This window comes from Pelophylax lessonae (genome assembly GCF_965119305.1).
Source record: "Pelophylax lessonae genome assembly, chromosome: 4".
Lineage (NCBI taxonomy): Eukaryota > Metazoa > Chordata > Amphibia > Anura > Ranidae > Pelophylax > Pelophylax lessonae.
In genome coordinates this window covers 64041269-64053825 of record NC_138771.1, presented here as the reverse complement: position 1 = coordinate 64053825, position 12557 = coordinate 64041269, and the positions used below count along the sequence as shown (strand labels likewise).

The 12557-nt window shown below is 45.6% G+C and overlaps 1 protein-coding gene across 1 annotated transcript in view; it reads right to left on the bottom strand.

Annotated features, from left to right (window-relative positions):
- The window catches only part of SLC27A2 (solute carrier family 27 member 2), a 79828-nt gene that overhangs the window by 30933 nt on the left and 36338 nt on the right, over positions 1 to 12557 (bottom strand). The window contains exons 3-4 of the mRNA XM_082256260.1: positions 3292 to 3450; positions 1197 to 1321 (exon numbers count right to left, since the gene is read on the bottom strand). Coding sequence (XP_082112386.1) covers positions 1197 to 1321; positions 3292 to 3450 — 284 coding nt within the window. The remainder of the gene's footprint in view (positions 1 to 1196; positions 1322 to 3291; positions 3451 to 12557) is intronic.

Below are 12557 nucleotides of genomic sequence, written 5' to 3'. Positions count from 1 at the left end.
GATTTGTCAATATTCGAGTTGACATCTGGAAGGTAAAATATTTTTTTCTGCCATACTGTATACATTATTAGACAGACATCTGAAACATGTGTAGCACCCTGTAGCTAGGCTGGCATGTGTTCCCAGGTGTGCCTGTTGAGTTGGGGAGTCTCCCCACTGTGTCCCAATGAGGGCTCTCATTGGGCAGTGGAGGAAACCTGACCAATAGCACACCAGGGCTTGTATCTATCCTGGAAGGGCAGATTCTGCCACAGAGCATTCTGGGAGAGGGTATAAGTCTGTGGGAGCACATGACAGATGGTCTTTGGTGGGAAGCAGAGTCCCAGGAGGGAGGTGACGGCTGTCTCTCCTCCTGTCAAAAAGAATCGGGTGTCCCAGGCGGCTTGCCTGAGGGGATACAGGGCTGAGCTGAGCGGCAGAAAGGATCCAGTGTGCTGAGGACCAGCGGGGCTGTGGGGGTCGAATTCCAGGAAAGCATTCTGAGTATTAAGTACTGTGAACTGTCCCTGGGGGTCTGCCTAGCAGAGGTGACCACTCCAGGGAAGGTCAGAGGGATCCTGGAGCTAGCTAGCCAGTACGGAATAAAGAGTAAAGGGGTGCCAGAGTTTGACCCTGAAGAGTAAGAGGGGGTGCCAGCTGTTGGGCCCTGAAGTACAGTGTGTACAGTGCAGAGTGTGCAGTGCAAGGTACACAGAGTTGAGTGTTGCAGCAGTAGTAACAGTACAGAAGGCTACCTTAATCAGTGAAGACTACAGGGAGCACTCTAAAGGACTTTTGAGCTGAGAGGAAGTGTCAGAAGTCGGATTCAAGTTCACAGACAGCAAGTCAGTTTTCCAAGCGCCAACGGGCATTGACCGGCATTCTGCCAGCGCCAAAGCAGCGATTGCAGGCATTTTTTCACAAAGTGTCCCAAGTTGTACCTAGTTGAGCCAGAGGAGTATCCCACTAATTCCCTTCTCCCATCCCTATACAAAATAAATAGAACAAACCAAAGATGCCGGACTGTTCATTGTCTCAGATCTCACACTTGGGAAATCAGCTCAGAGGGGCTGTTGTTGGTACCGGTAACCCTGGCAGACCAATATCAGGCCCAATGCCTGGAAATCCTGCTACACATGTTTGGCACTTTTGCTGACTAAAATCCTAATATTTCACATAAGCATTACATTTCTACAGTGAACAACAACAAGAGGTACCTTAGGAACATTGCAAAGGTAGCGCAGCACTTCTCCAATATATTGGATAACAGTCACATTATACTTCCTGCAATCATCCCAAAACTGGCTGGCGGAAAACTTCTTTCGTAACACTAGGGTACAACCTGAGAACATGGAGAGGAAATAAACACCAAAGAACAGATCAAAAGAAACAATCACTATGATTATTAATATCAATATAGCTCATCGGTCACATAGTACAACAATACTGTTATTAGGCTTTGATGGAAGCAGCCGTTCCCTCACTTATGTGCCTCATTATGTCCGAGGCATCAAAGTGGAATGCTATTGACTAAGGCAGGCCATACATGGTGAACATTTCTTTCCTGCAACCGCGGGTTGCAGGAATAGTTTGCATCCACTCAGACAGTGTTGACAGGGGAATCCCTTCTGCCGAGCAATTGTCTGCTCCCGGCGGGGGGCAGGGGTGGGCAGGGGGAAGCTGTCCTCACTGGGAGAAGACAGTGATCATCACTAGCGGCTATAGCAGCCACTAGCATTAATCGCAAGAGAATCTAGCAGGCTGGTTGTACCCAAGTTGACCAATTGATCAACCTCGTACATTCAGCCTGCCCATTAAGATCCAAATCTTGTGTATTGGCTGGCCTAACTATCTTGGACCTAGTATGCTATTCATTAAAAGAAGAAGAAGGCCTCATGGCTGACTGCAATGATTTCTGAACAATATCAGACTGAGTCTGTCCTAAAGACAGGTTGTGTTTCCACTCATCAACATACAATGCAGGAGGCCAACTTCTACACCTTTAACACTTTGTTAGGACAGACAGTGTTCTACTCTAGTTTACAGTTGATACTGAGATCTACCAGCACATTACAGTTAATTATAGCAAACATAACTGCCCAGCCCCCTCATAAACAAAGAGATCTAAGTAGAAGGATTTTGCAGTGTACTGTAGGAGTTATCAGCAAAGAGCAACTAAAATGATAAGCAGCCATTGTAAAATATTTTTTTAAGTAGGTAGATTAGGTTTTATCCTAATTTGACCTCAAAATTGGAAATAGAGGGGAGGGTAAATCTCTTCACAATTGAAGAATTTACCTATTTGCTATAACCTTTGCACTGCTCATTAGAATAGCCTCTCAGTAGCAAAAGAAAAGTTGCATTAAATTGAACATGGTAGCCAATCAGCTTCAAACTTCCGCTTGTTCAGTTAGGCTTTGGCAATAAAACCTGGAAGCTGATTGGTTTCTGTGCAGAGTTGCATCAGATTTTGCACTCTCCAGCTTTAGTAAATAACGACTGTAGTGTTTTCTTGACTCAAGCAATCAGGCTTCGTTCAAATCTTGGGCACTGCGGGATGCCCATGCAATCCCTGTCACTTCCAATGGCACCCCAATTCTGGAGCTATTTACCACAATTGTCGCCCGTCGAATTGCGGTAAAATTGCGCAAACAGAATCACGGAATGCCTGTCGCCCAAAAGAAGTTATTGTACTTCTTTTGAGCGACAAGCGTCCCGCGATTCTATTTGCGCGATTTTACTGCGATTTGTTGGGCGACAGTTGTGGGAAAATTGTGACAGGGAAAGTGACAGGGATCACATGGGTGATTTGCCGTGATTCGGGATCGCAGGCAGAATCGTGGCAATTCTGCCCCTGATCCAGGACGCCACGATGTGAACGGAGCCTCAGGATTATTACTCACTAAATAACACTGACAACAGTGAATTATATAAATGTAAATCACTGAATTTGTTATAAAAACCATGCCAGTGAAACAACCTTTACCAATGATTTACATATATGTGTGAACAGAGTACACCAAAAAAACAACAACCTACTGCCCATCATTAATCCATTGCCATTAATAAAGTTGACCATACCGTCGACCATAGTAAAAGCAGATCCCTCATGTAGAATGCAAGAGATCTGCCTTCCATAGCCAAGATCATGCAATGCTGGGATGCATCATAACTTTTTCTCCAGCACCTGGCTGTGATAAATGTTCAGTGAACAGATTATTTCCAGCAAACAGTAGTGAGAATGGACCAATTTGGTCTCAATCGCAGCATGCAGAGGAACCATCCCTTAAGCAGTACAACAGAAAATATTACCTTTTGAGATGCATCCATGGACTCCTATCAGCAAAGCCGAGCTGTGGTAGAGTGGAAGGGTAATATAGACTATATCTCTGGGTCTGATATGACAGATTTCAAAAAAGCCAGTACCCAAAAGGACACGGCCGTGATTAATAATAGCTGCCTTTGGAAGCCCTGTTGGAAAAAAAAATAATTGATACGTTAGCATTAAATTTTATCTATAGCTAAAAAGCCTAGATGTGATAGAAAAAGGAAGGCTTAAAAATTACTATCATTTTAATAATTTCTTCTCTGTGTGGATAGATTTCACTTCCTGTCCTGGATGCAACAGGAAGTGAGAGGAGATCTCCCTCTAAAGCCGGCCATAGATTATGCAATTTTCTTTCCTGCAACCGGTCGCATGATTCCCCCATCAACACAGTCATTATTGATGGGGGAATCCCTCCCAAGGATATATTGTGTCCCCCAGTGGGGGGCTGCAGGGAAGTCGTCCCTGCTGGGAGAACACATAGTGATTATTGCTAGCAGCTACAACCGCAGTATAAATCTTGTAACTGCTGCTGGCAGCTTCTGCTGGTTGCACACAGTGTATGCGGGCGGCATTTAAACCGCCCCTGGCTGCACGCAAACTGCCATGTGAATCAGAGAATTTTTTCTTCACTACCTGTTTTGATCACTATTGTTAAAATTTACCATTTTCTAATTTTATTTTCAGGGACATTGGTCACCAGGATAAATAGAGGGGGTGAATCACCCTCCCGAGGGTCATACACAACAATAAAAACCTGAATCCTTCCCTAGGTTCATCAAAACTAGAAATAAAGTTTTGGGTATAAATACATGTTAAAAGCTGAAACTCAAATGTAACATAAAAACCGAAAAAGTAATAAAAATACAATTTTAGTAACTTTCTAGAAAGAGTTAGAAGCTGTGACATAAATATGGGCATATATTTAATAAGGCTAATTCATTAAATGCATAAGATGTACAAAATGTAAAACAGCAGATCTTAATGCATTATAGCTTAATTGGATCAGAGATTGTTTCTGGTTGTTTAAGGCTCTGTTCACACAATGACGTTTCGAAGCGTGGGCGGAATCGCTGCAATTCTTCCTGTGAGTCTGAATTTCCACAAATCGCGGGACGCCCTAGCGATCCCCGTTATTTTCAATTGCACTCAAATCATGGAGCGTTTTTTTCACGATTGTGGAACGAGGAATCGCAGTATATTCATGTAAACAGGATCGAGGGCTGCTTGTCACCCAAAAGAAGTTCCCACGATTCTGTTTTCACAATTTTATTGCAATTCGTCAGACGACAATCGTAGAAAAACTGTGCTGCGATTTGAGTGCCATTGAAAATTACGGTGATCGCATGGGCAGAATTGTGGCGATTCCGCACGCGATCCGGAATGCCATAGTGTGGACAGAACCTGTAAACAAAAACACTGACCTGAGTCAGTAAGTCCCCGGATCTGATTATCCCCTATGTGTCCTACCGCGGGCACTGCTGTTTACGTCCCATTGGCTGTATTCTGGATCGTTGTTTTAACATTAACACGTTTTAAGTTGCTGCAATAAATTGTCATCTGTTCACTCTTTATTGTGACCTGGCGCCCTTGTTCTTTTCTTTTTCTGCTGTGGATAGAACCTAATAGTTATTGATTCAAGTGACTGACTACTAGAGTTATGCCCCATACACACGTGCAGATTATCTGCAGACTTTTGTCTGCAGACTTACCTTTTCTATGTAGTGCAAGGGCCTGCCGGATTGCATACAAATTGAAAGTGTTTAGGTTTGACCTCATATTATATGGTTTTGGTAAGTCTGCAGACAAAAGTCTGCAGATAATCTGCACGTGTATGGGGCATTAGTGAAAACTGCTTAACCAGATTTTTGAACCTTATGGTCTGCTTAACAAAATTCAGATTTAAAATCAGATTTGATCAACACTTGCACCCAGCCTAAAAAATAAGTTCCGCTTCTAAGAAAAAAATATTAAATACGCATTTAACTGAGAGCAGAAAGATCAATGGACTACGAGGATGCTCACTAGCGCACTTGCAGCTTATTGAGAACTACAAGCCATCAGCTGCAATGGATAATGGTACTTGTAGGCATTCATTCACAGGATACTGTGAATAAATGACGCGCATGTTAGGGTGGAGCCCAGCAGGGCCACACTTTATTCTAATTGTGACAGCAGGTGCATAAAAACAGGGAGGGGATTCAGGGGGGGAGGGGCCTAGCTGCAGATGCTGGAACATGTTCCCCCCTAAAAGACAGATGGAGCATGTAACATGTTCCAAAGCTGAATGTTTTTTTTGTAAAGCATATTACATTTTTGGGTCAGTAAAAAGCTTCACTTCTGCTGTACCTCAGAGAGCGGCGAGGTACGTCCTATCCAGCGACCCATTGGCTCCTGGGATAGAAGTGTCATCAAACCCAGGAGTCGATGAGCATCCTTCGCTTCAATAAGTGCGCCGCGCTTTGTACGCACTGCGCATGCACAAGTTAGGGAGGTGCATGCTTGGTAGCACCATATGCCAGAAGAAGCTACGAGTGGGCTTCAGATGCCCACACTGAAGTTGGGAGTATTCTTGTCACAGAGGTTACTGTGAGTACATTCCATAACTATATAAACAAAAGAAGACTACATTTACAACATGCCCGAATTGGATTAGATAACCAAAGACTATCCCAGAAGCCGACTTATCAGTAGAAACATGTCGGGGGGAGCCAGCCGTGCTGCTGCATGTCTCGGATCGCACTGCAGGCGACCGTGACTGTTGATGAGTATTTGCTGTCTACCACTTTGGATCTATGTAAGTGTGTTTTTTACCTTATTGATTAAACAAACCGTGGGTAATGCACTATTAGTCCCTTCCTCTTTTATTACGGTCTTCGTATTGGCATCCCCATCTCTGGAAGCCTCTAGACCCCCATAATTGGGAAGCTCCGCTGATCCATCCATTCATCCCACTTGAGATTCCATCTTATCTGGCTGATCTGTTGGATTCCCTGGTACCACAGTACATGCTTCATCCTCTCTCAGTTGTGGTAAGAGTCCATTCACATCACTGGATGTCATCATAAGAGTGTATTTTTGTTTAAAGTCACGTTAATGGATTACCCTTTGGTAAGAGGCTAATTCATCCATTTCACATCACCCATTATTCTTCAGTTGGTTGTTCTGCACTCATCACCTTGGGAACACTTTTGTCTGGATGAAAAAGACTTTATTTCTAATTGTAGATTTTGTTTTTTTCTATTTATGCACACTTCAAATTGATTTTTATCTATGAACGTTTTTGTTCTCTTGTTTACATATTAGCGCACTTTTGTAACTTCATTACACATTTTTTTCAACCAAAGACTATCGCAGCAGTGTTTTTAAGGGAAAAAAAAAACTGACCTGAGCTCCGCTTTAAGCCTGCCAATGAGACAAAATGTACACTTGCTGTGTACTGCAAGGGTTAAAGTAAAACTAAAGGCAAACCCTTTTTTTTGGATTAAGTAAGGGACAGATATAACCTCTGTCAGTTTTTTTGCCCTCTGTGTCCCACTAAGGAGATTCCCCCTTCTCTTCCTGTCTCTTAGCCAAAACAGGAAGTGAGGGGAAATCCTTCCAAAGTGAGGGGATGCCTGGTTTTTGCCGAGTCTTGAGTGAGAGTTCCCCTCTATTCCTATTATGGCGATAACCCAAAATTTGAGATTTTCATTTTTACGCTCAGTAATAATGGTAAAAAAGGGCAAATAGAGAGGATGAATTTCAATAGCAGGGGCAAAGACAACAGTAAAAACCTAAAAGGTGTCCTTATCCGGATCCACTTTATCCTAAACTAAAAAAAAACTTTTTCTTTACTTGTACATAAAGTGCTCGTTTAGTCTAGGGGATACAGGGATGGGGTGTATTACTTAATCCCTGGCTCTGGCAGATTCTAGTGAGGTCCTCAAGCTCCGAGCTGTAGGTGGACCCTGGGCATTATCAAACACAGTGCAAGGCTATTACCCCGCATTATATGTGAAGAGCAAAGCCATTGACCATGGCCCAAAGCACGAGTATATGGAATGAGGAATTCTGCTAGTGCCATAGTGCCAGGAATAATGTAAGTAATACACCTTATCCCTGCACCCCTAGTCTAAACAAGCATTTAACCCTTTGAATTGCACCCCCCCTCCCCTCATGCACTGCAAGGGTACATTTCGTCTCATTCATAAAGTTCAGCTTTAAGTGATGACTGCATACACTTTCAGATGTGATCAATTAATTTGTCTTACCCCACTCACAGATCACAGTTGAAGACACAATCCGACTCCAGGAAACATGCTGCATGATGATTTTTCTAATATATAAGTGACCAAATCCTCACCCCAACACAAGGGTAGGTCTGGATGGTGCGGCCCCATAGTTACTTACAAAGGAGCTGCAGCAAAGTCAGAACCATCTGAACCATCCATCCATTGTTTTTTTTCATCTTAGCCATGTTTACCACAACAGTTTACAATGGGTAGGTTCAGACTTATGAGCTGCGGAAGGGAAGGGTGCCAGATCCAAGGATGAAATATTACACTGTCTATTGCACCATTGGCCTGCGTACAACTTTTCCCATGACTGCTCTGGGAGATGTAGCTAAATTATACAGTGTTCTGCAGCATAACCATATACAATATTTGTACAAAAATATTTGAAAGCATTAGCTATAAAGTCATATGAAACCTTTAGGCTAGGTTCGCAATTATGGCGGTCTCTATGACCCCTCTGAATAGCGATGCATTGGTGAGTTGAAACTGCTGCAGCATGTACATGGTCTGCTCCAGTTGCTAAGTTAGGCCTTTGGTGGGTGGTCAGGGACAGGGAAAACATGGCCAAACCATCTTTTGCTGGGTTTGTAAACAAGGTCTTTTTTTGAGATTCTCCCTTTTATTTCCACGACTTCAGAACAAGGAGTCACCAGGAAAGGAAGCAGAAATGAGAACAATGAGTCACCAGGACAAGAAGGAGAAATGAGGAGAACAAGGAGTCACCAGAACAAGAAAGAGAAATGAGGAGTCACCAGGACAAGAAGGAAAAATGAGGAGAATGAGGAGTTACCTGGACAAGAAGGAGAAATGAAGAGAACAAGGAGTCAACAGGACAGGAAGGAGAAGTGAGGAGAACGACGAGGAGTCACCAGGACAATGAGGAGAACAAGGAGTCACAAAGACAAGAAGGCTGCACGAGAAATAAAGAGGCTCCAGGCAAGCAAACACCTTTGGTGACAGCAGTTATCACCTTTTAAAGAATTTATGGGACGCACTAAATAATTCCTGAATACTGGACGACCACCACAAATTCTATAAAAAAAATTGAATTTTGGCTTACTGTAAAATCCTTTTCTCCGAGGTTCACTGACAGACACAGCTTCAAGTCTACAGACCATTGGGCTTATGCTTTTGCTCTCTAGGAGTAGGACTAGGCGGAAACCCTTTTGGTTACGCCCCTGGGGCAGTCACAGAGGGTATACCAACACTTCCTGCTGTAGGACTTCAGTTTGTAACAAGCGGTGTCAGAAGAACAAGTAACTCAACCCCAACAGAGGGGGGGGGGGGGGGGGGGGTGCTGTGCCTGTCAGTGAACCTCAGAGAAAAGGATTTTAAAGGTAAGACAAAAATCCAGTTTTCTCTTTCGTTCACTGACAGACACAGCTTCAAGTCTTCAGACCATTGGGATGTCCCAAAGCAGTGTCAACATGAGAGATGGGGAAAAAAAAACAGCAAACGCAGAATTCCCAACAAGGCTAAACATAGCCAACCAGGTAAAAACAGGAGCTCAACTAGGAACAACTGGAGCTCACCACCAGGAAAAAAATGTCACCCTCAAGAAGCGGAAGCCTCCACAACCGCAGCCTGCAAAACTTTGCAACCAAACGCCGCATCCAAAGATGCAAGTACATCCACCTTAAAAAATTTTGGGAATGTGTGTACAAATGAACAAGTAGCCGCCTTGCACACCTGAACAACTGACGTCTGATGACGAAAAGGCCCAGGAGGCACTCAGTGCCCTCATAGAATGCTCTTTAACAGGGAAAGGAGGAACCTGACCCTTACTGGAATAGGCCTGCACCACCGTCTGCGTGATCCACTTGTAAATAGTTGCAACAGATGTGGCCTGACCCTTACGAGGTCCATCTGTAAGAACAAACAAGGAATCAGATTTCCTAATCGGTTCAGTCACCACCAGGTACTCCTGAATCGCCCTTACCACATCTAAAAAATGCAAAGCAATTCCCTTAGGATGTTTAGGCTTAGGACATAGGGACAATGTCTTCATTCAAATTAAACCCAGAGACAACCTTAGAAAGAAATGCCTGGCAGGGTCGCAACACCACTTTGTCTCTATGAATCACCAGGTAAGGTGACCGAAAGGACAACGCAGCCAACTCCGACACACGATGTAATGGTTACCAAGCAAGCCACCTTCTGCGACAGAGTGAGCAGAGGACATTCTTGAATGTTTTCAAAGGAAGGCCTTTGAAGCACCGACAGATCCAAATTGAGATCCCACAGAGGTACCAGGGATCGCACTGGAGGAGCCAGATGGCGAACTCCCTGCACAAAAGTGTGAACCAAGGACTTCCCCGCCAACGGCCTTTGGAAAAATATGGCCAAGGCGGAAATCTGGCTCTTGATGGTGCCCAGAGCCAGACGTTGATCTATACCCAATTGTCGAAACTCCAACAGGGAGACACAGAAAAGGAGCGAGGAGAAACCAAGTAATGTACGCCTTCCAAACTCGATGATAAACCTTCCTGGACGTAGATTTCCTAGCCTTCAACAACGTAGGAATCACCGACTCCGACAGCCCTCTGTCTTTCAGCACCTGACTTTCAATAACCACTCCGTTAATGCCAGCTAGGTAAGCTAGTACCCCTTTTGCCGTAACAAGGCCAACACTGAGGCCAAAACCTTTGTGAACACTCGAGGAGCTGAAGCGAGACCAAAGGGTATCGCCACAAAGTGAAATTGCTCCTCGCTCCACGACAAATCGAAGAAAACGCTGATGTCCGACATATATTGGAATATGAAGGTAAGCGTCCTTGAGATCGATAGAGGCCAGCAGATCTCCTTGATGCAGGAAAGCTATTACTGTGCGAATGGACTCCATCGGGTAATTTTTGAACCCGCACAAAGTGGTTCAGAGCCTTGAGATCCATGATTGGACGAACCTTGCCTACCTTCCTGGGAACTGTAAACAGATTAAAATAAAAACCTTGGAAATGTTCTGACTCTGGGACCGGCACAAAAACCCCTTGGGCTAACAGGTCCTGCACTGCTCCAAAGAAGCCCTGTAGCCACTCTGGAGACAGGCATAAGTAGGAAGGAAAGAACCTTGCCGGAGGCAAGGCCCGAAACTTGATCTTGTAACCAAACTGAATCAGTTTGTGGACCCATTTGTCCTGAATGAGCAAGGTCCACGGATCCGGAAAAAAGGGAAGATGTCCCCCCAACCCTAGACGCAGGTCAGGGGGCCCCTTCAGGCTGGAGAAGGCTTGTCCACAGGACCAGAAGCGCCAGCTTTGCACTTACCATTCCAGGGTCTCTTGGAGCCCCCCGCAAAGTCACGGGTGGATCTCCAGCCCTTTTCTTGCGAGCCAGCCAGATGAAAGGGCCGCTTGTGAGCCCGAAAAGAAGGGACCCCGCTTACGTTGAGGTTCCTTGCCCTTAGCAGCCTGCGGAAGTAATGTACTCTTACCTCTCGTTAGACCCTTAATAATCTCTTACATAGAGGCACCGAACAGACGGTCACCTACAAAAGGAAGATCAGTCAGCACCTTTTTAGAAGCCTGGTCAGCTGACCAGTACATCAACTAGATCATGCGGTGAAGAATCACTGCATCACAGAAACCCTGCCGGCCAAGGGAGCCGCATCCAGGGATGCATCTCAAATATACTGTAACCCTTGGATCAACTGATCTGCCAGGTCTGCCAGCTCAGAAGGGTGTTGACTCCCCTCCAGATGCTGGTGCAAAATTTTAGCCCATTCCGTTAAGGTCTGGGATACCAAGGTGATAGCAAACACCGGTCTTAAAATTGAACCGGCCACGGTGAAGAGGTACAAGATCAGAGCCTCAGCTCTTTTGTCCACGGGGTCCTTAAAAGATGGGGAATCATCCACCGGCAAAAGCGTATCCTTATTCAGCCTGGAAACCTGAGAGTTCACTGATGGTGTAAACCATTAGTTTCTTCAGAAGAGATTCCTCAAAGGGATATCTTCTAGCAAAATGCTTAGGTCTACCAACCATGTGTTTCAGCGAACCCCACTGACTACTGACAATCTCGTCAAAATAGGCAGGAAAGGGAAACACCTTGTTCACCTTAGAAGATTAGCGGGTGTCAAATTGAAGGCACTTCTTGCCAGGTCTCCTTTGCAGGGCCATATCTACTTTGGCTACTAATGACTGCAGGGCTGCCGTCATGGCTGCCAGATTAGACTGAGACCCGGAGGGTCCTACAGCTTCCAGGAGTGGATCGGGTGGTGAAACATGCTCCATAGGCTCCATGACCATAAAGGGTTAAACATAACCGCGCTGCTCAGCAAAGATAAACATAAAAAAAAAAGGGAGGCCCCTCCCCCCTGTGCACTGCTGGGGCACCCCAACAATAAGCGCACCCACCGCGCTATATACAGCAGAGGAAGGAATATTTACCCCCAGAGACTCACCACCCTAGCTGGGGAGCGCCAAAAACGGGCTGCCACACTGCAGGAAGAGAGGAAGAGGAAACGCTGACCTGACACTAGAGGCCCCCCACATCATCAGCACTGCATCCTACTACAAGAAAGTGGCCGCCAATGAAATTCTATGGGGAAACCACAAAAACATTGCTGCTGAACTACACAAACATGGCCGCCGAAGCTGGGAATATAGAGACCATGGCAAAATGGGGGGACCACTTGGCGCTGCATGGGACCCCGGACCCCACTGGACCCCAGGGAAAAACTTACAGACCCCAGGAGGGGACCCCCCCTGCAGCACCCAGGTATGGACACCCCCTAAAGGGGGCCAACAGTGGCAGCACCCACTGCTCCTCCAGCCCAGCACCATGCAGCCCCCCTAGCCAATTACACCCATGCCCCCAAAAAGGGGGCGCAAACTTAAGGGGGAACCCCGCAAAGGAGAAGGGGGAGGAAGGACACAGGAGAGGCCTACCATCCCCAGGGGGGGCCTGCTACCACCCCAGCGATTTCGCAGGAAAGCAGGGTGGGCACTACTCACGATACCACAGTCACCAGGCGGGCA